This window comes from Phascolarctos cinereus, unplaced genomic scaffold (genome assembly GCF_003287225.1).
Source record: "Phascolarctos cinereus isolate Bilbo 61053 unplaced genomic scaffold, phaCin_HiC Scaffold_7;HRSCAF=346, whole genome shotgun sequence".
Classification (NCBI taxonomy): Eukaryota; Metazoa; Chordata; class Mammalia; order Diprotodontia; family Phascolarctidae; genus Phascolarctos; species Phascolarctos cinereus.
Window position 1 is genome coordinate 75,291,514 of NW_027556180.1, and position 26,312 is coordinate 75,317,825.

General features: G+C 35.6%; 1 protein-coding gene across 1 annotated transcript in view; it reads left to right on the forward strand.

Annotated features, from left to right (window-relative positions):
• ERBB4 (erb-b2 receptor tyrosine kinase 4) overlaps positions 1–26,312 on the forward strand; it is a 1,374,278-nt gene that overhangs the window by 1,160,672 nt on the left and 187,294 nt on the right. The window contains 1 exon segment of the mRNA XM_021008671.2: positions 5,056–5,241. Coding sequence (XP_020864330.1) covers positions 5,056–5,241 — 186 coding nt within the window.

Below are 26,312 nucleotides of genomic sequence, written 5' to 3' on the forward strand. Positions count from 1 at the left end.
TGCTCACTCCACCATCTTGGCTCCCAGAAGTAGGGAACCTGAATCTGCTATCTAAACTCTAATCATATCTTTCTAACCTTTTTCAGCATTATCTGCAGCAATGGAATTTATGTCAGATACTCAGCATTTTGCGAGGCCATATTGTCTGTTTTCCCTCTTCCCTTCTCCTTCTTTATTTTTCTTCCTTCTATCCCCAATGCAATCTGATTTCTTCTCATTGTAAACTGGTAGATATCAGATTAATAGTCCATAGACATAATGAAACATGGTTAAAATGTTACCAGCAAGGGTATAGTTTTTTTATTTGTTTGTTTGTTTTACAGAAAAGCCCATAAGATTTTACTGTATATTATTTGGGAGGAAGCACTGTCCATATGTGGTGGGGGGTAAAAAAAAACAAGGTTAAGTGGATGAGATATAAACTTTGAAAAATGATGCCTGAATGTGACAGTTGACATTGCTTACCTTTAGTATTGTACAGAAATGTCTTCTCTTCAGACTGAAATAGAGATATAAATAGCATATGGCCAGAGACTAATGGGACACATGCTTCAAAGCTTTTTATCTATGCCCTTGTGGTCTCTTGTCATACTTCTTACTAGTCCTCACAATGAAGAAAAATCATCTTATTTTACAGTTTTGTGTGTGTGAAGTAGATGTTACCTTATCCCTCAACTTCCCTGACCATCAGTGTAAAAAAAAAACCTTTAATTCAACTCTAAGAGGAATTATAAAATGAGAGGGAGAGAGACAGAAAGAGAGAGAGAGAGAGAGAGAGAGAGAGAGAGAGAGAGAGAGAGAGAGAGAGAGAGAGAGAAATTTTGTCTCCAGGAAGAGGATAATACACCTGTCAACATGTATTTATTCTGCCAGCCCTCAGTGACATTTTCTGATGACAGCAGAAAAGAATCTAAAATTGTATCTATGAGACCTCTTGTAGAGTTAGGAAACAGAGCACTGTATTAATTTTAACATGCAGGAATTTACGGAAACTAAATTTCCCTCACTTAAAACATTAGACTCTTTTCCTTCCCTTCTCTACCCCACTCATCTAACTGAATGAATCCTCATTGCTTTTTTTCTTTACGTAGCCCTGCCACACATACATACATACACATACATACAAACACACACACACGTGCGCGTGCGCGCACACACATACACACACAAATTGCGGCCATCTGCTATTTCCTTTATAAAAAAATAAAACCTACAATTAGTGTCTTGTTCATCTTATCTTTTTCAAAAAAGAGAACTATTATGCAAATACTCTGCAATTTGGTTTCAAATACTCTTTGTAGTGTGATGAGCAATTTTCTTTAATACAAATCCAGTCTCTTTGCCAGGACTTTCTAATAGATATTTTTAAGAACTTCCATGAAACTTTTTTCTTATTCTCCAATACAGACTTTTCCAAATGAGTATTTGGAGTGGAATTATCTGCTCATCAGTCTTAAAGTTGCAAGAAATATAGTTTTGTATTCTGTAAGAACAAGCCAAAATAGTTTCAGAATAGTCTTTTTCACCTCACTCTCAATTTCTCCCTCTGCCTCAGAAAAGATTGTCTCAACAAAACTCTAAGCTTAGTAAATCAGAGAGAAATGTTTCCCTTTGCCACACTGAAAGGATGTGAGAGGCGATGGCAGTTTACCTGTGAGCACAGTTTTGTTGTTGGGTTTTAGTGGCTCCTAAGTGCCTGATGCACAACACAACCTGATTCATTCAGCTGTTGGCTGTCAGAGGGTTGGTGCTGAATTCTTGTTAACAGGATCACATTTCCATAGCACTGAGTGCTGATGAAACTGCAATTTTAATATAAAAATGATTGATGCCATTCCTGTAGGTAAGCCATCACTGAATCTTAGTTTTCCTATAGAGTGATGAATCATGATACTTTTTCTATGAATTATAGAGAAATTTACAGTTGTAGGGACCTCAAAGCACTAGGGAAACAGATGGAATATGGCTATTATAAGTGGGAATTTCATCCAAGCAGAAGTCTGACAAACATCTATGAATATAAAAAAAATATTTGGGTGTGCAGAATAGAGTTGAGTGATTTTATCACTGATTTGTATTTGTGGTCACCTTCTCAAATAATGAATGTTAGAATAAACTAACAGGAATTTCAAGAAGACTATTCCTTTCTCTGCTTGTGTTATGCCCTATTAACCGCCAGCTTTCAATTACCATTTTTTTTTGTTTCAGATAATTACTAAAACACAAAGTAGAAAAATCCAAGCTAGAAGTAACATATATTGATGTATATACTTTAAGTGTTCTCATATTTGTAAAGAGAGAGAGAGAGCTCATATAGAGTATTACCTTGTTATAACTAACATTTGTCTAAAATTTAGATGACAAATAATGTTTTTATTTTAATTTGTAATTACATCTCTATAGGGAACACCTGGTATAGAAACTCATCTATAACTTATAGTTGCCTGGACTCTGAGTGGTTTACTGACATAGCTAGTATTTATCCAGAGTAAGACATGAACTCAGGTCTTCTTTCTGATTCTAAGGCAGAGCATTTGTGCATTTTGCTATCCTGCCTTTCTCTAACTAAACTGCCAGCCATTCAAACTCTACTTCAGAGAGCATGACTCTGATGGACTGGCCATGTTGTTCAAATGCAAAATGTATGCTTGCCAAAATAACTATTTTATGGAGAACTCATGCAGGGCAAGCGTTGACATGGTGGTCAGAAGAAGTGATACAAGGACACTCTCAAAGTCTCTCTTAAGAACTTTGGAATTGATTGTGTAACATGGAAGATACTGGCACAGGACTACTTGGCATGGCGTGCCCACATCAGAGAAGGTGCTATGCTCTATGAGCAAAGTAGAATTGAAGTAGCTCAAAAGAAACTTGAGATGGACAGATTTAGAGAATCGACCCCAAGTATTCACATGGACTATTTGTGCCCGACCTATGTAGAACAGTCTGAGTTCATATTAATCTGATCAGCCACAGTTGAACACACTATAACTTGGTACTAGTATAGTGATATTGTTTTGGTCCTCTTTGAGAATGAAGGACAACAACCAACCAACCAATGCCATCCTGTCTCTCTAGACCTTACAGTTCTGTCAATTTTTTTTTTTCTGAAAGAATCAAACTCTTATTTTACTTTTCTTTTTCCTCTGTAAAGTTAGAAAAGCTTCCTCCAAAAAGGGGGGGGCATAAACATTCAAAATTGTGACTCGATCTCCAAGTATAATAGAAAGGTCTAGAGACTTTTAATCACATTCTGTCACTGAAGTACAGTCAGCATGGCATAGGATGTCAGAAATATCTAGGTCTGAAGCCTAATACTGACAATACTATGTGACCCACTATAAATCTCTTAACCTACTAGTGGCCCAGGCAACTCTCTAGTTCTCATTTTCTTCCTTTTTCTTCTCTTTATCTTCCCCCTCCTCCTCTTCTTTTCTCTTCCCTCTCTTTTTTGAATATAAATTTCAGAAAAATAACAACCTATGCTAGTGGAGGAATTTCTTCATCTGAGAGTTCACTATATTAATGAAATCATAGATTCATTCTCTATTCAATTCAATTCAGTAAATATTTATTAGGAAACAACTATGTGCCAGATACTATACTAACAGTTGGGTATACAAATAAGAAAAGGAAGGAGTCCCTGCCCCTCAAGGAGATTACGATCTAATGAGGCAAGACAATACTCCAAAAGAAACTGGAAAGCAGAGGTGGGAGATGTCCAGTTTTGTTCCCTGAAGTTGAAACCAAGCAGAACTAAAGATTCAAAGTGGAGTGAGCTAGAAGTCCAATTTCTGTCCTTGGTAAAGGAAAGCTTTGGGTGAAATTGAATGCATGCTACCCTCCAGTCAGAGGGGAGAGGGGACTAAGAGATTTGGGAAGGTGCTGAATATGCAAAACTGAGTCAATAGGCATGGTGATGAGATTAGAAGTGATCATCTTATCCTGGGAGGCTCATCTTGCTCCCTGGAGTAGAAACCTAACTGAGCTGAAGATGGAAAGCTAAGTTGGCAGATCATCAGCTTCATAAAGGATTCAGTGAGTTGCCAGGCCTATTTGTTGGGAAGAACATGCTAAAGGCTCATTGACATTTAAGAACTCACTATCATGGCACACTGGGTCATTGGAAGACTTTGGTAGAAAAGAACCACTGAAGGATATAAAAATACATTAATTAAATTTGTGGATTTGTTTTTGGCATTAGTTTTTTTTTCAGATGAGTATATTTACCACAGTCTTTATGTGTGTAAATGAAATATGAGAATAACATAAAGAGATAAACTTTTCACTAGAAAAACTGGGCCAACCTCCTCCTGAAGACAAAAGGAGTCATTTGCCTGCTTTGACAGTTTAGGACTACACTAAGATTATTGGACCACAGTTACCTCAGGACATATGCTGACCCCAAATGATGTATGATATAGGCCCTCTGTTAAATTGCAAGTGGTCATACTTTCATAAACCATTTCCTTACTAGAAGATCCAAACTTGTAGCATTTACTCTCTGATTCAGAATGTAGTTTTGACTGACCCGTAAAATTGTTTGGTAAGAATGAGGAGAGAGTACTAACTCTTCAAAATAACAGAATTGCGAATCTCAGACTTGTCAAGGACCTGAGAAGGCATCCACCCCAACCCATACTTATCCCAAAATTCTCATGACAAAATTCTCAACAAGGAGTCATCCTGTCTTCTAGTGAAACATCTAACAGGAAAAAACCTATTGCCTCCCATGGCACTTCATTATACTTTTAGATAGCTATAATTACTATGAAGCTCTTTTAGATAGCTATAATTGCCTTGCAATTCTATTATTATTCATATACTCCATATTAGTTAATTATAAATATGATAATGCTAATCTTAATTTTCTTAATTTAAATTTCATCTTTAAATTATTATACCAATATCTTAAGTTCTATCTTGTTATGTATTGAGTGGGACTTATAGATTATAAAATTATTGGAGTAATATAATTTTGACCTTAATAATATCTAGTTAATAATCTAATAATTTAATAATTAGCTGATATGATGGCATTGTGTTTTTTTATAGGAAGCTTTGATCATGGCAAGTATGGATCACCCACACTTGGTACGATTATTGGGTGTCTGTCTGAGCCCAACAATTCAGTTGGTTACTCAACTAATGCCTCATGGCTGCCTATTGGATTATGTTCATGAACATAAAGATAACATTGGCTCCCAACTCCTACTTAACTGGTGTGTCCAGATAGCTAAGGTAAGTACTTGACTTTTAAAATACATGCCAAAATAGATGTGCTTGTATATGTTGCACACAAAGATATTTAGTGGCTTACAGATGGAAAATTAATTGTACTAACAAAAAATTATTGTTATACATCTTGTGTTAAGATTAAAATGGGATATTTTTTCCTCTTTTGGGAGGACTTAACTTAGAATAGTACTATTCACCTGGAGGACTAATTTAGTTCCCACAGATGGTGAAGACTCTAAAGAGGGAAAGGAAATAGTCTTGACTCCATAGCTCTGGTGTCAACCTCTGCAGTTTTTTGTCAAGTGAAATAAAACCTGTTCTATTTTCAATGTTTTGTTATTCTTAGTGCTTGCATAGTAGCAGAGAGCCCTTTGAGATACAAGTCAATAAAGAGTATAACTCAAATTGTCAACATAGTTAAGTCTTTGGGATATTGAATTTAGTTTACCTGGTGAAGACATTGACTACTACTACTGTATATGCATATGCCATAGCAAATAATTGTTTTGATTGATTTAGTCAAAAAGCTGATCATTTCATTAGAGAAAAATGATATTGTGAAGACCTCTGGACAAAAAGTATATGTGAAGTTTATATTCTCACTTAAGTGAAGAGAGTCAGTAACCATAAAATGATCAAATTCTAAATTCTTTGGTAGGCATTTTGATAATTATCACATAATCTTTATCTGCTGCTCTCTTATATCCTAAACTTTAGAGCTTGTGAGTCTTTTTATGAGTGAGGTATGACCTCATTTCATTTTTAAATCTTTTATATTGTGTCTATCTTCTTTACAGCAACAGTCTATGAACATATGTTCTACACTTTTTTTCTGCAGTATATCATATGAGTGTGTATGATCCTCTGACATTCATCTTCATAGTTTCATTTATATGTTTAAAGTTTAGCTAAAAATATGGAAGTCTATTTGAGTTTTTTTCTTTGTTTCTATGACAGCTTCATCCAAATCTCCCAAGTTTATTCTGGATTTCATGCCTACTGTAAATTTGTAGCTTTACCAGAGACACTAATGATGTTCCTTCCAAATATCCTTCTTAGTGCTTGTCTAAGTACGATAAAATTAACAGTAGCATGTGATGTTATGCTAAATTTAGTAGCAGCAGTAATACTCATTAAATTTCCCCATGTTTGCTGATTTGGTAGGTACTGTAAAAAGTTAGTTACACTCAGTCTCTGTGTTCTTGAAGCTTACAACCCAAGACAAGATGGAAAGAAAACCTATTGCTGTAGCCAGAATGTGGGCACTAAAAATGAAAATTGTTTTTACCCAAGCTCAGTGAATCTCAGTTTGAAATTTTAGTAATATATTGTTTACTGATATAAATGATATATGGTTTTGAAGAAAGTTTATTAGCAGACAAAAACACCCCAAAACCCCAAGCTCTTTTTTTTTGTAAATATTAATTATAGTTCACATTATCAAATCTAAAAGTCTAGTAGAGTTACATGGACCCAAACAAAGAGAAGTAGAGATATGAGCTAATTTTTAAAATTCAATTTTAACTACAAAGAACATTTTAGGTCAATTATTTCCAATCTACTAATCCAAGTGAAATTTATGACTTTTTTAATTAAGAGAAAATAAGTACTCTCATTTTTGTGGTAATGAAGTTAAAAAATTTGTTCTCTATAATTCATTTGTTTATTAATCTAATATACACACTTATAATATGTATATATGTCTTATGCATATTTAATAAAAGAATCATAAGACTTAGAATTCTGAGGGATTGTCCATCCCATTCCCTCATTTTACAGATGAGGTAAATCAACACCTGAATGGTGCTGAATGCTCAAGATCACTTACATGTTAAACAGCAAACTGGAGATTTTGACCCAAATGTTCTCACTCCATATACCCTGGAAAGACTGTGTGATCATTACATTAGTTTTCAGTAAAAACGAAATTCTGTGGAACCTTGTTTCCATATGTTGTGCTGATATACAGTTTTGACCAATTCAGAATTTGTGACTAGAGAATGTAAATTTAGTCATCTTGTTTGTTCAGCATTACTGTTGGAATCATTCTATACAAGAAAAATATTTTGGATAAATGAGGTTTCTATTTTTAAACACTGAAATTTGTGTTGGTTTTTGATAATGTTGATATAATTTTCCCTCAAGTGAATTACACCTTTCCTTGCTTCTTCAATTTACTTTATATTCAAACAACATTATTGATAAGCTGTATTCTTCTAGGTGTTGAAAATGTAAAATAAACAAGACGTGCTCACGTAGAACTTACCATAAGAGAAAATATAATTCACTGAAAAGAATTTAACCAGGATTTGAACATTTTGACATACATACCCAATGTGGTCCCTCTTGGGTCAATTCTGGATGCACCTTGGTTCATTTCCATTGATGATAACCTTGTTGAAAACTCACCTTGAGTATTGGTGGCTAGCATGTAGTCCTAATCACAAACTCTGTGAGGCTGTCCACCTCACCCTGGGAAATCATGCTAAGTTCTTTACTCCTTCTCAAGAAAATCTGGATATATTCAATTCCTTTGTAGGTAGCAGTATAATCTGTACCATGAGTTCAATCTTCCATTTATATACACTTTATATACTTAATGATGTTTATTAGAAAATAACTTCCTTTAGAATGTGATCACCCTGAAGGCAAGGATCATGTTTTTGCCTTTATGTGTATTCTTAAAATTTGACAATGCCCACAGTACAGTGATTCAGGTGTGAGATAGATAGCTTATTCATAAAAATAAACAAATGCTTAATATAAAAGAATGACAAAACATATTACACGTCAGACTGTAAAATAGGGCTGGCTTGATTCCACCCTTTCCAAAAGTTTCCCTGCTACCAGCTAGGTACATGATAAGATAGATCCTGGACCTCTAGGACTTTTGATCTCACAAGTTTGCTTCCAATCTTGGACCTACCTCAGGATTGATACTTATTTGCCTAGATCAGGAAAGAATAAACACAAAAGACAGGCAACTCAAACCCAAGCTTAGGTTTGCCTGGGAGGGATATGTTTTTTAGCTGCCTTGTGCTTCCTGCCACATGGTGGCTGGATATAAGGAGGGTAAGTGGCCCATCTCATCACTCTAACAATATATTCGTATCACATTTACAACTATAAAAGAAAAGAGATTGGGGAATGTCCCATTCCCTTTTGCCCATCCATCCATTGAGTCTTCAGCTCTTCAGTCCCCCAAACAATAAAGGGACTTCTTATAATCTCATAGTTCAAGGCCTTCAGCAATGAATGAGTCACATGTGGCCAAAAGCAGGCCTGACTGTTCTCATGTAGTTCCCATGGTTCCTATGGAACCAAGAAAGGCAAATCTAAGCATGGCCATCATTACAAGTGAAAATGAACTAATTGGGAGGAAAACATTGGCCACCATTTTAGATAATTTCAGAAACATAAAACCTTTGTAGTACACTACAATTCTGAGTAATAAGTCAGGAGGAGTTGTGATGGATGTAGCTTTGAAACCATACCAGTTTGTGAAGAGCTTTGAAATATTTAAGCAAATAAATCAGTTCTCTGATTAGATTTGACCAATAAATACTGGATGACAGAATTAAAATACATGTCAAGACTTATCAACACAAGTCAATTTAACCTTCCTGGGTCCTCTTCCACCCTAGTTAGCATTCCACTGATGGAATGTTTTTATACATTAGAATTCACATAAAAATAGGAATAGTAATATGAGTATATTGTATTTCCATTACTTCCTATGATGATTAGACATTGCTTTCTAAGATGTGCTCTATGCTGTAGCCAAACTGACCTATCTACTTCTCTCTATATTCCACATCCCATCTCCCATCTCCATACTTTTGCAAGGGCCATTGTTCCCAATGCCTGGAGTGCTCTGACTCCTCACCTCTGCCTCTGGATCCATTCAAGACTTAGCTCATCCCCCAACTTGTTGTGCTCATCCATGCCCTCCTCCCCATACCAAGTCACTATTAATTTTGTATTTGAATAAATTTAACTGTGAACATGCATCCAACCAGTAGAATGTAAGGTCTTTAAGGACAACGACTGTCTCACTTTCATATTTTTATCCCTAGTGCCTGGAATAATTCCTGGCACAGTATTGGTATTTAAAAAATGATTGTTGGCTGATTTGATCAGTATTGGTGCTTTTCCAGTACTTTATTTGTACTTTTTTTTTTGACCATACATATACCAAAGCTCAGTTCTACAGAGTCTCATCATCTTTTTTTAAGGATATTTCCCTAGCAACTTATCTAGATCATTCTGAATTGTGAATTTTACTTCTGTTTTTCAGAGTATATGCAACTTCTCCTAACATTAAATATCAACCTTGAATTTGATTAACTCATTCTTGATTTCTTTATCCATATCATCAATAAATACACTAACCCAACTAGGTCCCATAATCAGGTCCTGTGGGACATTATTGACAACTGCTAGATTAACAAAAGTCCACTGATAATTATCCATTGAGATTCAGTCCCCAAGTAAGAAAATGAGACCCACTTCTGAAGTCCCAAGAAAAGAACAGAAGACATTATGTGTACATTCATTCCTTGGTAACCCTGCCTCTCTAGGAGATAAACACGTGAACAAGGAAGCTTAAAGACGTAATCAATATGCTGTCTGCAGTTTCTACTTCAGTTGCAAGTCCTTTCACTAACATCTGGCCAAGCCATATACCTTTTTCACCCTCATGGAGGTACTCATTTTTTATCATGATCCTGACTTTTATAACAAAATTCCTAATAATTTATTGGAAAAAATAACACATTCTTTGCAAGGCAAATAATAGTAAGATATTATTAATAAGATACATTTTATTTCTGCTTTTCTTGTAAATTGTCTCTGTGACTGTGAATGAAAATCTAATAGAAATTATTACTGTAACTCATATCAGGGTCACATGAGCCACAAATTCAAATGACATCAAGTCTGTTAGTTACACTTTAGCTCATTTAAAAAGAAGTTGTCATAACAGCATTTTTATTAGTAGCTGAATTATTTCTGCATACTTATCTATCTCATCTTTAGAATATTTTAATACTATATGATAACAACTGCCAATTTCATCTTTCAGAGTTTAGTGTAAAAAGGTAGTCTGTTTCTTTTCTAGGTCTTTTTGTGATTGCTACATGTGTGTGTGTATGTGGATGTGTATATGTGTCATCCCTTGAGAACCCAAGGTCTCCCTCATGCCATGAGGAAAATTTAGTAGAGGGATGTGTTAGGTAATATGGAAAATATGAAAGAAGGGATAGAGATCATCTGTGACCGTGTTGGATATGCATAATTTGGGAAAGAAAGAGCCTGGATTACAACTTAGGTTGGAATCTAGGTCTGAGTCCTGCTTTTGACACTCACTAGGTCCGTGACCTTAGGCAAATCATTTAATTTCTGGCTGTGCTTGAATTCACCACCTTTTAGGGCTGTTGGGAAGGGAAGGGAAATAAGTATTTCTTATAGCACCTACCAATACTAAGAGCCTTTGTGATCCTCACAACAACCCGGCTAGGTAGGGGCATTATCACTATTTTACAGTTGAGCAAGTAAGTAAGACTGAGGCAAACAGAAGGTTAAGTGACCTTCGCAGTTGCATATAGCTAGTAAGTATCTGAGGTCAGATTTGAACTCAGGTCTAACTGACCCCAGGTCTAGCATTCTACCCACTTTTCCACCACTTGCCTCTCTAACAAATATTATCTCATTTGTGAGGATCAAATGAGGTGATCTGTATAAAGCCCTTTACAAGCTTTAAAGTTATTGATGTATTTGAAGATCTTACAGCCTAGATGGGGAGGAAATGGAACTATATTAAAACTAATAATACCTAGATTTTATAAAGCTCCTTAAGGTTTGCAAAGTGCTTTACAAATATTATGTACATGACAATCCTGGGAGGTGTTATTATACCCATTTTGTAAAAGATGAAACTGAGGCAGACAGGTTAAGTAACTTGCCTAGTGTCAAATAGTTAATGTGTCTGAAGCAAGATTTAAACTCAGGTCTTTCTGATTCCAAGCCCAGTGCTACATTTACTATGCCACCTATCTGCCTTTATAATATAAGAAAATTTATGAAACTGAACTTCTGTTTCTATTTATCTATGTAAATATCTCATAAGAGTGAAGCAGTTATTCCTAGAGGCATTTCCTAGAGGGAAAGCATGTGTCCAGAACATACATAGAGTCAGCCTCATTTTTTAAAATTATTAAAACCATCTATATTCATGCATGTAATAGGAATGGGGTATAACTATAAAGCAATATCAAAATCAGTCTTTACCTCAGAAGGGTGGCATACGTGCATGCATGTACATACATGTGGGTATATATGCTGTAGGAATTCAAAGTTGGTGAAACTTCAAATAAAGTTAGTCAGGAGCTAATCAGGGAAAGTTTCTTATGCCCCAGATTTGAATAAAGAGAATGTTTTGGGTGACGAGGAAAGGTAGAATTATGGAATTTTTGTGTTGTGATCAAATGTGTCCTGGGGTTTAACAACTGGATCTCCAAAAAAGGCACAACAATTTTTTTTCATTTTATTCTGCATTATGAACATTTTCTCCTTTGCTTTCTTGAGTCTAGACAATTAACAAAACAAATCAAACCTGATTTGTAGCATATGCTGATTTCCAAGGTATAAATAATCACCCTGAAATTTTAATAATTGAATCAGGAGCCAGTTCAAGCTCATTCCAGCACACCCCTAGTTGTAATGGGTTTTGGAGATCATTGAGTCTATAGCCCTTATTCTTCATCATGATGAGAAAAATGGGGCCCAGAGCAGTTTCTCTGTCACCTAGTATGGACAATCACCTTCCTTCCTGTAATTATTTTTTTATATTTAATATTTTGACCAAAAGACAGACTTTAATTTATTTTTTAATTAATTAATTTTGATTTATCAACAATCACTTCCATAAGCTTTTGAGTTTTAAATTTTTCTCCCCCTTTTTCTCCATCTCTCTCCCCAAGACAGCACTCAATCTGATATAGGCTAAATATATACGTTCCTATTAAACATATTTTCATGTTAGTCATGTTGTAAGGAAGAATTAGAACCAAAAGGAGGAACCACCAGAAAGAGGAAACAAAACAAAACAGAAGAAAAATAATTGCAAATACTATGCTTTGATCTGCATTCAAACTCTATAGTTCTTTCTTTGGATGTGGATAGCATTTTCCATCATGAGATCTTTGGAGATGTCTTAGATCCTTGCATTGCTGAGAAGGGCTAAATCTATCAACGTTAGTCCTTGTGCAGTGTGGCAATTACTGTGTACAACGTGCTCCTGGTTCTGCTTACCTCACTCAGCATCAGAGCATGCAAGTCTTTCCACGTTTTTCTGAAGTTTGGATGCTCATCATTTCCTATAGCACAATAGTATTCCATTACATTCATATACCACAACTTGTTCAGCCATCCACCAATTGATGGGCATCCTCTCAATTTCCAATTCTTTGCCAACCCTAAAAGAGCTGCTATAAATATTTTTGTACATGTGGGTCCTTTTCCCATTTGTATAACTTCTTTGGGATACAGCCCTAGAAGTGCTATTGCTGGGTCAAAGAGTATGCACATTTTTATAGCCCTTTGGGCATAGTTCCAAATTGTTCTCCAAAATAGTTGGATCATTTCACAACTCCACCAACAATTCATTAGTGTTCCAATTTCCCCACATCTTTTCCAACATTTATCATTTTCTTGTTTTGTCATGTTGGCCAATCTGATAGGTGTGATGTGGTACCTCAGCGTTGCTTTGATTTGCATTTCCCTAATCAATAGTGATTTAGAGCATTTTTTCATATGACTATAGATGGCTTTAATTTCTTCATCTGAGAACTGCCTGTTCTTAACCTTTGATCATTTATCAATTGTATTCTTATAAATTTGACTTAATGCTCTTTATTTTAGAAATGAGGCACTTATCGGGGCAGCTAGGTGGTGCAGTGGATAGAGCACCAGCACTGAAGTCAGAAGGACCTGAGTTCAAATCCGGCCTCAGACCAAACACTTGACACTTACTAGCTGAGTGACCCTGGGCAAGTCGCTTAACTCCAACTGTCTAAAAATTAAAAAAAAAAGATTATAAGAAATGAGGCACTTATCAGAGACACTGGTTGTAAAAATTATTTTCCAAATTTCTACTTTCCTTCTAATCTTGGTTGCATTGGCTTTGTGCAAAAACTTTTCAATTCAATGTAATCAAAGTTATCCATTTTGTATTTCGTAATGTTCTCTTAGCTCCTGTTTGGTCATGAATTCTTCTGCTCTCCATAAATCTGATAGATAAACTATTCCTTGCTCTTGCAGTTTGCTTACAGTATCAGCCTTTATATCTAAATCATGAACCCATTTTGACTTTATTTTGGTATATGGTGTGAGATTTTGGTCTATGCCTAGTTTCTGCCATACTCTTTTCCAGTTTTCCCAGCAGTTTTTGTCAAATAGTGAGTTCTTATACCAGAAGCGGGGCCTTTGGGTTTATCAAATAGTAGATTACTATAGTCATTGATTACTGTGTCTTGCATGCTTAACCTATTCCATTGATCCACCACTCTATTTCTTAGCCAGTACCAAGAAATTTTGATGATTACTGCTTTATAATACAGTTTAGGATCTGGAATGGCTAGGCCACCTTCCCCTGCATTTCTTTTCATTAGTTCCCTTGATATTCTGGACCTTTTGTTATTCCAAATGAATCTTGTTATTATTTTTTCTAACTCTATAAAATAATTTTTTGGTAGTTTGATTGGTATGGCACTGAATAAGTAAAATAGCTTAAGTAGAATTGTATAGACTTTAATTTAAAGCAAACTCTAAGAATCCCTAAGCCAGTATGAGCCGAACATCTTGGTTAAACTACATAGTTCTGCTACATATCTCAAATATTTTGGTCTCGTATTTTTTTTTTACTTATTTGTGTTGTCTTGTTCTCATACAGCATGATATAGCAACTTTCCTTCTTTCAAAACAAAAAGAAAAAAAAGAAAACCATTTTAAGTTAGTTTTCCATTTATTAATTATTTTAGTTGAAGTCAGCACTTATCTTAATTTCTCTTTTTCCCTCTTGAATGTCATGTGTGTGCTTATTGAAATATGTGTGTTATATGATCTACTTGAATTTCTATGGATCTCAATAGGTTCTTCCATGTAATAGATTCACAGACTATTTGAACTTAAGGGGAATTTAGGTTGAGTTCCAGCCAAAACAATTCCTTTTACAGATGAGGAAACAGAGTCCCACAAAAGCTAAATGAATTGCTCTGTCAAAGAGCTAGTTATTAGTGGAGTCAGAACTGAGGGCCAGATTTCTTACCTCCAAGTTTATTGCTTTTTACCATGTACTAACACTCCCTCTTCTTTATACGAAGTAGATTTAATATTACAGCAAGTTGGCCTAGATAGGGAGTTCATTATGCCTCAAATATTGTAAATTAAAGCACACTTGTGCTGTTGTTCATAGGATCCGATAAGGGTCATAGAATTAGATCTGGAAGAAACCTTGAAGGCCATCAAGATCAGCCTCCTCATTTTATAGATGAGGGAACAGAATAAGAAAGTTTAAGTAGCTGATAAGTTTTATGAGTGATGAAATATTAAGTTATTAAGACTAGGATAATATTATGATATCAAGTGTCTTGCCCAGGATCACAATAAATATCTGAGCCAGAAATTTGGATTATGTCAGCACTCTACCTACTGAGTCACCTAGGTGAGATGTTTCTACAAAACATGAAATGAAATCTCTTAATGGCTCCTCTTCATTTTCTTGTATTACATATTCAAACACAGAGGGAGAGAGAGAGAGAGAGCACTTTTAAAGGGTGCTTTCCACATTTTTATTTTTTTGAATATATTATTGGTATTTTGTTATATAACTGTTACTTCCAAGTATATGCCTTCCCTCATCCTCTACCCAGAGAACCATTTTTTTTTGGTAACAAAGAATAATAAAAGGAAGAGGGGAAAAAAAAAAACCAGTCCAACAAACCAACCAGTATATCAACTGGGGTCTCAGCCTGATAGTATATGTAATGTTATTTTCCCATAGCCTCACTCCACTCCTTGCCCCCAGTTATGAAAATAACAAAACTCTGAAAGTTTATTTTCATATCTCTTCCTTAGAGAGAACTTTGGTCCTAATAATTATTCTGTATCAATTTTTTTTATTTGTAGCTTTTGTTTCCAGTTGAATTTTTGTAATCATGTAGTTGCTACACATGTAGTTATGTAGGTTCTTTTCTTGTTTCTTTTTATTTCACTCTGCATCAGTTCATATATTCTTTCGAATATTTCTCTGAATTGCTTTACATTTATGTAACACAATTCATTCAGCCATTCCCCAATAAAAAGACATCTACAATATTAATTGCCATTATATAAATATGTTTTTATACCTTGTTATTTTTCAAGAATGTATTTCTACCCATATATCTGAATACCTAGTAAGATTGCCACCTCTCAAACTGGTGTTAAAATACATGACATGATTTGAATTGTCTTTGTCCCTTCCTTGGCACAACACTGTGTATTTCATTTGTGTACCAAACTCTGATTGCCTTAAACAGAGGATTATATAGATACAAAGAGAGAAATACATCAGAAAAAAAATGACATTTATGAAGGAAGTTTATAGAACATAAGATTGCACAGAAACCTCAATTGTCCTGGCATTTCTACAGAGGTTTCTCATTTAAGGAAGTTATTTAGGGATGAAGAGGGCCTTCCCCAAAAAGGGTAAGATTCACTTTTCCCTTCCAATTCCTATAGTTTTTGCTTTGCATGCTGAGAACCTAGAATTTAGCTGAGGTAGTCACACCGTTCTACACATGTGGCTAAGGTGTTGAAACCAAGAGGCTTTAATACTGTGAACTTCTGAAAATGAAGAATTTATTCTCCTCTAAGTAAATTTTATGTGTTGGTACTATTTTCATGTTTTGCCTGATAGAAAAGGAAATTCCACCTATTTAAAATGAATCTAATTTTTCTTATATGTAAAGTGTTAACATTCATAACCATTAATGATAATCCTGTGTCCTGGTATAATATCATCCAGGTTTTCATCTGACTTTTATTTCCATAAATGTGCATCAGTTGCTTTCTAGAATGATGTTTTCCTATTTTATTTGTGTATAGAATATAAATGGCTAGGGATGTGTTTCATGAGAAGGACAGGCACAAATGGATTGCATTCTGCATCTTTGGAGGGAATATCTAGAGTGACAAGATGATAGATTCATTGAAGGTAGGGGTAAATTTATATTGATCAAAGTTAAGTTTACATAATCCCAGTTTTAAGGATTAATGTTCTTGTAATAATTCAGCAGAGGAAGACTAAAACATTAGCTTATAACATTCTCTACATTTGAGAAATACATGGAACTATGATTTCACTAAAGTAGGGATACTTAATCTGGGGTTTATGAACTTAAAAATGTTTTGATAATTTTTTTTTAGCTAGGCAGTGGGGTTAAGTGACTTGCCCAGGGTCACACAGCTAGTAAGTGTTATGTGTCTGAGGCTGGATTTGAACTCAGGTCCTCCTGAATCCAGGGCCGGTGCTCTATCCACTGCACAACCTAGCTGCCCCTGATAAATATTTTAATATAATTAGATTCCTCTTTAATCCTGTTTATTTCAGTTTATGCATTTAAAATCATCATCCTGAGAAGGGATTTGTAGCCTTCCCCAAACTGCCAAAGGAGTCCATGATACCTACAAAGAAGTTAAGAATCCCTGGCCTAAAAAGCTAACAGTCCATGATAGGATTAAAGAAACAAAAACTAATAATAATAATAATAATAATATAATCCATGTATTTCCATACATTTCCTATTTCCCTATATAATATATATATATATAACTTAAAAGTGTTATATAAATGTCAAATAATATCATCATTGGTGGTGGTGGTGGTAGTAATAGTAGTAGTAATAACTAGACTTTGATTATGCAATAATGTTATTTGTCATGTTGTCTTTTCTGCATTTTTCAATTTATAGTATATTGTTGTTTGACTTTGACCACTACAATATGTATGAAACCTAGACCTTCAATATTGTGGGAACCAATGAGATTGATCCTTCCATCAGTAAGTGAGATGGTATGTTTAGGTGAAAATGTGTTATCTACCTACTTGTTAGATATAAGGGCTGGAGAGAGAATGTCTTTTTTATCTGCAGAGAAGACTGTTATGCTTCTTGGATTCTCATTTAGATTATGTGACCCAGCAGTGGGAGGGAAATGGAGGGAGCTATAATGATAGTTCCTGAGCATTCACTGGATTTTGTTGTAAAATAACATCTGAAGCCCCTTTTCCACTTTTTTTATTAGCAAGGGAAAGTATAAGATCTAATGTCTTATTGGATCTTATGTTATAGGAGATTGATGGGCTAAGCCAACATAATCAGTCAATCAGAAAACATTTATTAAACATGTACTGTGTGCCAGGCACTCTGCTGGATACCAGAGTTACAAAGACCAAAAAAAAAAATAGATCCCTTCTGTCAAGGACCTTTTATTTAATTAGGGAAATATAACCAGGAGAGAGTCTGGGATAATATTTAAGAGTTTATGAAAGAGAAATTTTGGTTTTCTTCTTGTCCTCTGTTCTTTGAGACTTCTTATGAAACTTTATCTAGATCTTAGTTTCTTGACCAGGTCCATTTAAACTGGTGTGTGAATTGGTAGATAGATATGTAGATAGATAAATAAATGTGCTTGGTATAATTGGTTTCTTTTGTAATCTTATGTATTTTATTTTATGCATTTCAACATGTCATTCTGAGGATTCCACAGGCTTCACCAGACTGTCAATGAGGTCTAAGATGCAAAAAAAAAGAAAAGAAAAATTTTAAAAAGATTTGTTGATCTAGCAAAGTTCTATACCGGTATATAGAGGACAAAGTAAAGCGTATATAGATTTTTGATAGATCATCAAAGTCCTTTGGGGAGTTATTTTTATACTTTTTAAAGCTATAAAACAACCTTAGATAATCAGAGTTCCACAGAATCCATTTTAATATGTACAAATAAGCATTTAGAAATACGTTGGGAACAGAAAGCCACAATTTTGACATTCCTTATGAAGGCACTTAGTAGCCTTTGACAGAGGAATTTTTCATTCCCATCAGCTCAATGTGATTGATTGGGAAGAGTACATTGGCAGCTGTTTCTGTTATTTTTCATCTGATTAGGGTGAGAATCTAGCAAGGTGTGTATAGTAGTGCAGGGGGAAAAATGATGAGCTGAAAGGTTAGAAGTGAGGAAGTGCAGCTGTGGTTCAAGATCTTTATCCTTCATTAAGGAACCCAGGCCTATAGTTCAGCAACTCTTCTATCAGATGGAACAAAGGAAGAGTTTAATGGCAGTCATCCATCAGCCATCCACATTTTAAGCTTTAAGATATCTCCATTCCCAAAGCTCCTGGTCATGACAAAGCTAATTGTATAATTATAATGCTATATCAGCCACTCCCAATGCACTTGTATTGGCAAGGACTAGGACTAGGGGCTGTGATTCTTATCACTCTAAGCAAGTCTACTAATGGAGCTATTTTATTAGGAAGTACAGTATAAAGCAGAACAGGCTTTAAATTGAGGATGATGATAGGAAAACCATTTAAGTGTACATCAGAATAATCTTGACTAGTAAAATCAAACATGGTATAAACTATGAAATTTATTAGTAAAATGAAAAAAAAATTGAGACCTGCCCCCTCACCCCCTTGTGTATGTGTGTATGTGTGTGTGTGTGTGTGTGTGTGTGTATGTGTATGCATGCTCACATACATGCACCTGCATACATGCTTCTGGACTTCAGTGATTTGTGATTTTGTAACATCATTGATGGACATACTCCCTTTTTCATAGATATAAGTTAAAGCTTTTCTGTGCTTGAGTAGACAACATTTATCAATTGTTGTGTCTGAAAAAAAAATCACCAACTGTTGCCAAGACTTTTGGTCATGATCCCCCTCTAACTGCATATTTAGAAATTGGTGTGTTTCATCTGTTAACAAGAATGTAATTGCTAAGCTTCCTCAGAAACCACATTAAAGATAGTTAGACAACATCTCCAAGTCCATTTGAAACCCAGAGAAATATAGCTATCACAACTTCAACAACATTTTAAAGATATGAGGTGCCTACTCTATGTCCCAAACCCTTGGAACTTGAATTTAGGGCACATTGGTGAATAACCAAGGCATAGTAAACCAAGATTATAATGTGTACTTCTGCTAAGGTGAAATTAACAAAGTAAGATGGTGTGTATTTGATGCTTGGAGGGAAAGCCAATGAAAATTAATCACTCAATGCAAAACCATCTGTAATATGAATGGGCACTCACCTCTTAAATTCTGGCTTAACAAAACCAAATTAGTACTGATCTGGACTATTTTGGGTAAGGACTGTTTAATTTGGCGGAAGGATTGAACACTCTCTACATGTCAGATAGTAATTGGTTTGTGAATAAGAAAATGACAGTGGAAATAACTGGAGTAGAAATAAAACTTTAAGTTTACTTTCCAACCTTAAATGCCCTGTGGGAAAGCAGGATATCATTCTACATTAACTTCAAACTAAATCTTCCCCTGGGCCAATTTCCCATCCCCCATACCCACTGGATTACAGAATTACAAGGCAATTTTAGTAAGTAGAGATGCTAGCAAGATAAAGAGTGCCACTTGTGCGGGTGTCTTAGTCGTATAGGCATCTTGGTGGGAGAGACGCAAATGCACATATGGACCATGGGTTTCTCAAACCACAGTTTGAGAAGAGAGATAATCACTACTACAAGTCAGTAATTCTTCCATTTCCCTCTACTGGTTTTTTAAATGAAACATGGAGCACCAATTGAATTAGCATGGGCTTATGTAGCAACAGGTTACCACCACCACTCCCAAGAATACGTATACTTTTTAAACTGCCTTGTCCATAGAGTGACTTTAGTGTATCAGAATGTCTTGGAGGAGTAGAAGTAGGAGCATTAATTTAAGTAGAATTTAGCTCACATTTATATAGTGCCTTATGGTTTACAAAACATGTTCCAATACAACCCTTGTGAAATATTTTATGTAAGAAGTATTATACCCATTTTACAGATAAGGAAACTGAAGCTCTTGAGTTGAAGCAACACATCAATGGTTACACACTTGGCAAGTATGTGAAATAGGATTTGAACCCAAATCTCTAATATATAATTCCACTGCACCACACTGCCTCTTATTATAGATAATAATCACTCTGTGCTGGTGCTTTCATGATATTTTATTATAATTTTATTCACAGGTACCTTGAGAGGTCTGGCCACAAAATTTCCATCAAACAGAAGTAGTGGGAAATCCATTACATTTCTCTCTTCCTTTCTTTCTTTCTTTCTTTCTTTCTTTCTTTCTTTCTTTCTTTCTTTCTTTCTTTCTTTCTTTCTTTCTTTCGGCAGTCTTCTAAGACTGGCTTGGGAAAGCATTATTGAAAACCTTTCTTAAATCAGATTCAAGATATTATAGCAGCGCCTGCTACAACATTTCCATTATAAACCCATATTTTCAGGTTTATAACTTAGCTGTAAAAATTTCTGTGGACAGAGACTTGGAATACTGAATTCCAGCCCAAAGCAATTTTTATGATCATCATTCAAAACAGTGAGGTTTTTAAAGTTATGATTGCAGAAAACAAAAGCTAGATACTTTGGGGGACACCCACACATTTCAAATCCCTTTATAAAATGCAACATTAAAAACCATTTGCTCCTGATATAAACCAGCATATTTAGACTGAAAATAAGCAAACAAACAAAAATACTAAATAACTAGGCTTAAAAGGAGAATATGGTTAGCATGCCTTGACCTTTTTCTATATGATTTTTTTCCTCATTTAGTATTTAGATTGAGATTCAAAAAAAAATATTGCTATAATAAGCTTTTGTGAAATTGACACTGACTGAGTCTAAATGAAATTGGATTATAAGCAAGGGAGAATTATAAAAAGGAATTGAAACTGTAATCCACACACATAATGCCACCTCCACTACTACTGCTTTTAACTGTCTTCAAATGCACAATTCTTATCTTTCCTGCAACAAGGGCAAGGACCTACTAGTGGACCTGTTGGTGTGGAATAATAGATATATTACTTGGCTACCAAAATTCACAAGTCAGAGTGCAAGGCAGACATACAAGGAATTTCACAAATCAGGGAAACAAATAACTGGAAAAGAAAACAAGTTGGTCATGGAGTAAGAATGAGGGATAAATTCTAGTGTTGCTTGTAGGTTTCATTAGTATTCATGTGATGGCATAAAGTGTTTTCCCAGTAGGGGTCATGTACCTTTACTGGGCAATAGCATGGTTTTAAGTAGGTATTCTTTAAAAAAATAAGTAGTTCATTCATTTTTAACGTTCATTTTAAAAAAGTTCTTGAACTCTGAATTCTCTCCCTCCCTCCTGTCTCTCCCCCACCCATTCAGAAGGCAAGCAGTATGATATCAGTTATATTGTGAAATCATGCAAAATACATTTCCATACTAGCTATGTTACAAAAAAAAGGAAAAGAAAAGAAAAAAAAGTGAAAAAATATACTTCAGTCTCTGCTAAGACTTCTTCATTCTCTCTCTGGAGGTGAGCATTTTTCATCCAAAGTCCTTTGGAATTGTCTGAGACCATTGTATTAATCAGAGTAGCAGAATCTTTCACATTCAGTTATCATTACAATATTACATACTCCTAGTTCAGCTCATTTCACTTTGCATCAATTCATATAAATCTTCCCAGATTTTTTTGAAACCATTCTGCTCATTATTTCCTATAGCAAAATAGTATTCCATCATAATTATATACCATGCCTTGTTAAACCATTCCCTAATTGATGGGCATATCTTCAATTTCCAATTATTTTTGCTACCACAAAAAAAACCAACAACATATTTTTGTACATATAGATCTTTTTCCTTTTTCTCTGATCTTTTTGAGATACAAATCTAGTAGTGGTATTGCAGGGTCAGTGGGTATGCACAGTTTTATTGTTCTTTGGGAATAGTTCCAAATTGTTCTCCAAAATAGTTGGATCAGTTCACAACTCCACCAATAGTTAAACAAGTATTCTTAATGTGGGGGTTGGGAACTATTTTTTTGTTTGTTTGTTTCAACAACTATTTCAATATAATTGGTTTATTTTGTAATTCAATATGCCCTTGGCACAGTGCCTGCCACATAATAATAGGTGCTTAATAAATATTGATTGATTGATTGACTTTATGTATTTAAAAACATTATCCTGAAAAGGGGTCTGAAAGCTTCATCAAACTGCCACAGGGCAGTCTGTAGGTAGGAAGACTGGTCTTATCCTACCCTCTCTAAGCCCATATTGTGGGCTGTCTCCAACACAACTATACCATCTCCTCAGCTCATTATTAGCTAGGCAGTCTGGTAACTAAGATAAGACAACAGCTCTGAATTTGAGTTCAAATTCTAACTCGGGCATTTGCTAACTGTATGACCCTAGGCAAGTCAGTTACTTATCCTCTACTTCAGTTCCCTTATCTGTAAAATGGGGATTATCAGAGTAGCTTGGTGAGGCAATGGATAGAACACAAGTCCTTGAATGAGGAAGAACTGAGTACGAATGTGGCCCAGACACAGCTGGGTGAAGCTGGGCAAGTTATTTAACACTATTTGTCCCATTTTCCTCATCTATAAAACAAGATGGAAAAGGAAATGCCAGACCACCCCATTATCTTTGCCAAGAAAACACCAAAAGGAGGCATGAATAATCAGACATGACTTAAATGACAAAAAACCAAAAATGGCCATAATAATAACACCCATCTCACAAGGTTCTCTTGTGATAACATGTATAGTACTTTGAAAACTTTAAGGACCATGTAAATGCTAATTCTTGTTATTAGCTGTCAACATAACAACACTATCCCTTTGCACCTGATTCCCTACTGATGTCTTTCTGTGGCTGTGATAGTCATTGGCCCCTCAAGGTACCCACAGCAGATTTGAATAAAATTTTTGCTAACACAGTTCTTCAGCATTCCCACACTTTGATGCACCAAAACTTCTCTGGCTACAGCAGGATTCTTATAGTGAGTGGGTTGAATAATTTGGAGCATTAGTCAATGAGAACCTACTTATCCCCTCCTCCCTTTTTACTTTTAGTTGTGTAGTATAACAAAGGATGAGCATGAACAGATTGTTTGCAGTCTTCATCATAAGTCTCATTATTTTACCCTCACCCACCCCCAATCCTACCCATTCTCCTATGGTCTTTGTTATTGTTGAAGATACCACCATGCTTGTGGTCACTCAGGTAGCAGACATCAGTGTGACCAGATTCCTCACTTTGTCATTCCCTCAGTTTTCTTCACCCCATATATCTAATCAATTGCCAGATCTTTCCAGAATATAGCTCATGTGGAAATTTTTTGTATGACTTCATTATGTATATGAGATATCATATTTCTTTTATTTTTTTCCTTTTTGGTGAGGCAATTAGGGTCAAGTGACTTAACCAGGGTCACATAGCTAGTGTCAAGTGTCTGAGGCCGGATTTGAACCCAGGTCCTCCTGACTCCAAGGCTGGAGCTCTATCCACTGGGCCACCTTGCTGCCCCTGAGATACCATGTTTCTCGCCTTCTCAGTGGTGTGAGAGAGGGTGGAGGCAGGGAGAGAATTTGGAACTGAAAATTAAAATGCAATTAAAATAAAATGGGGAAAAAATAGCTCCACCTACCTCCCAGGGTTTTTTTAAATTTTTTTGAGGATAGAAAGAAATGCTTTTTGTAAAGTACTTAGCAAAGTGCCTAGCACTTAGTAGGTACTTATTAAATCTAAATCTAAAATTTGCATAATTTTTAAAGTCCCTTATGATCTTCTGAATTGTCGTTCTTGGCACATAATTGATGCAAATTAAAAGCCCTTAAATATTTATTTCTGCAAATGTGGTAAGGAATGATATTTTAAATATGATGGCCATATTCTCTACAGTCTGAAAAAAAAAATGTCCAAGTAGTATAAAAGTCACGTCCACCAATGAAGCACAAGATGATACCTGGGGCCCTATTGACAAAGTCCGTGAGAGCTGTGAGTTCTTGGACTTCTTATCCCCAATTCCCATTCCCCCCAAGAGCCCCAGGTGTGTACATCTAAGTCTGGTTGCCTAACTGAAGAAAATGTATTCTAATCTGGAATCACCTAATTAAACTGCTACTGGCTCAGCAGTTGAAAGACTCAGTGCATTTATCAGAATTAGAGGGTCTACAGGCTTCATCTTATTCCACTGTTCCTCACTCGGGGTAACGAGCAGGATTCAAAGAGTATTAGTGGCTCTATTTCAATGACCATCTCTTAGATCTTCTGAGTTTTTTATATTAACACTTCCCAAGACAAAGCAACTTAAAACATGACTTCTTTATTTGACGGCTTTCAGTACCCGTTACATGGACAAACTCATACTAGTCCAGCTTTCACTCCCCCCATATACTCTGTAACCTAGACACACTGGCCTCCCTGTTCCTCCTCAAAGAAGACACTCCATCGCCCAACTCCGGGCATTTTCACTGGCTGTGGTCCATGCTAGAAACGCTCTCCCTTCTCATTTCTGCTTCTCAGCTTCTCTGACTTCCTTAGAGAAAGTTTCAGTTAAAGTCATGCTCTCCTTCAGAAGCCTTTCCCAATCCTGAATCCGTGCTATCTCTCTGAAACTTCTAGTTTATCTCCTATGTATCTTGGTGGTGCATAGTTTGTATGCTTTTTTCCCCATTAGTCTGTGAGCTTCTTGAGAGAAGAAATTGTGTTTTTGCCTTTCTTTGTGTCCCCAGTGCTTAGCATAGTTCCTAACACATAATAGGTGCCTAATAAATGTTAGTTGACTGATTTTACAAGAGGAAGAACTTCTTTTCCCTTAATCAAAGCCTTAATATTGTTTGGAGAAGGGGGTAATGAATAGGCCAAGAAGGGGGGAAAGGAGAAGAGGAGAGATATGTTGATAATGTTAGTCATCATCAAGGAGTGAAGATAGGCTGCTGCCATTACAGTAGTCACTGAGAAAAATTATTAAATTGGGGGTTGTATTTCAATTCCCTTTTAATACCTCCTGCTCCATTGTAGGTGTCAAGAGCAGAGATTTATAACCTGGGATCCATAGACACCCAAAAAGATTATAGATTTTAGAGGACCCATAAATTTGGATGGGAAAAATAACAACTTTAATGACATTCAATCTTTAGCTGAAATTAAGCATTCCATTATGTTGTGAATGTAAGCAACAAAGATTATTTTGAGGGGTCTAGAGACTCTATCACACTGATAACATAGACCATAAAAGCTTTGACTTAGAGGTGGAGAGAGATAGAGGCAATTACTGGTTAGCTCAGTGAAAGGAAGGCTGCCAGCTCTACCATCATCCACACTGGATTTTGAGACCGACTAGTCAATTACAATCAACCAACCACAGATCCTTTGTAAAGGATATAAAGCTTGGCCTACTTTGCAAACTTTGAACAAAACCTGGCTGATGATTATTTCAACTGTGCTGAAGTTTTGAGGATCTTAGGGAAAAAATTAGACCAGGAAAGAACCTTAGAAGCAATGACTAAGGTTGCACAGCTAGTGTTGGAGGTGAGATTTGTGCCTGTGTCATCCTGACTCCAAGTCTGCTGCCGTATCCACTACTCCATGCTGTCTTACTAAAGAAAGAAAAAGTATGTCATTCCTTCCTGGAATGGCTATATTCTTCTTTTAAATGATTTTTTTTTGTCCATATAAATACCTAGTTCTATCTTTTGGAGATGGTCATCCCTAGGATAACTTAAGAGCAATAAAATTTGCCATCATAGCAACTATTGAAGACCATCTTACTGAGGTCATAGAGGAGGTTGTTATCTGTAACAATGGATGAAGGGAGTTCCCAATGGGCAGGATAAATCAGAGCCAGGAAACCACATTGGGATACGCTATTCAGGAATAGATATAGTAGCCTGGTTAGATCACTCAGAGTTGACTGAATTAAGATGATATCAGAAAGTCTGTAGTCAGCAAGCTTCAAGGCAAGTTAAAGGC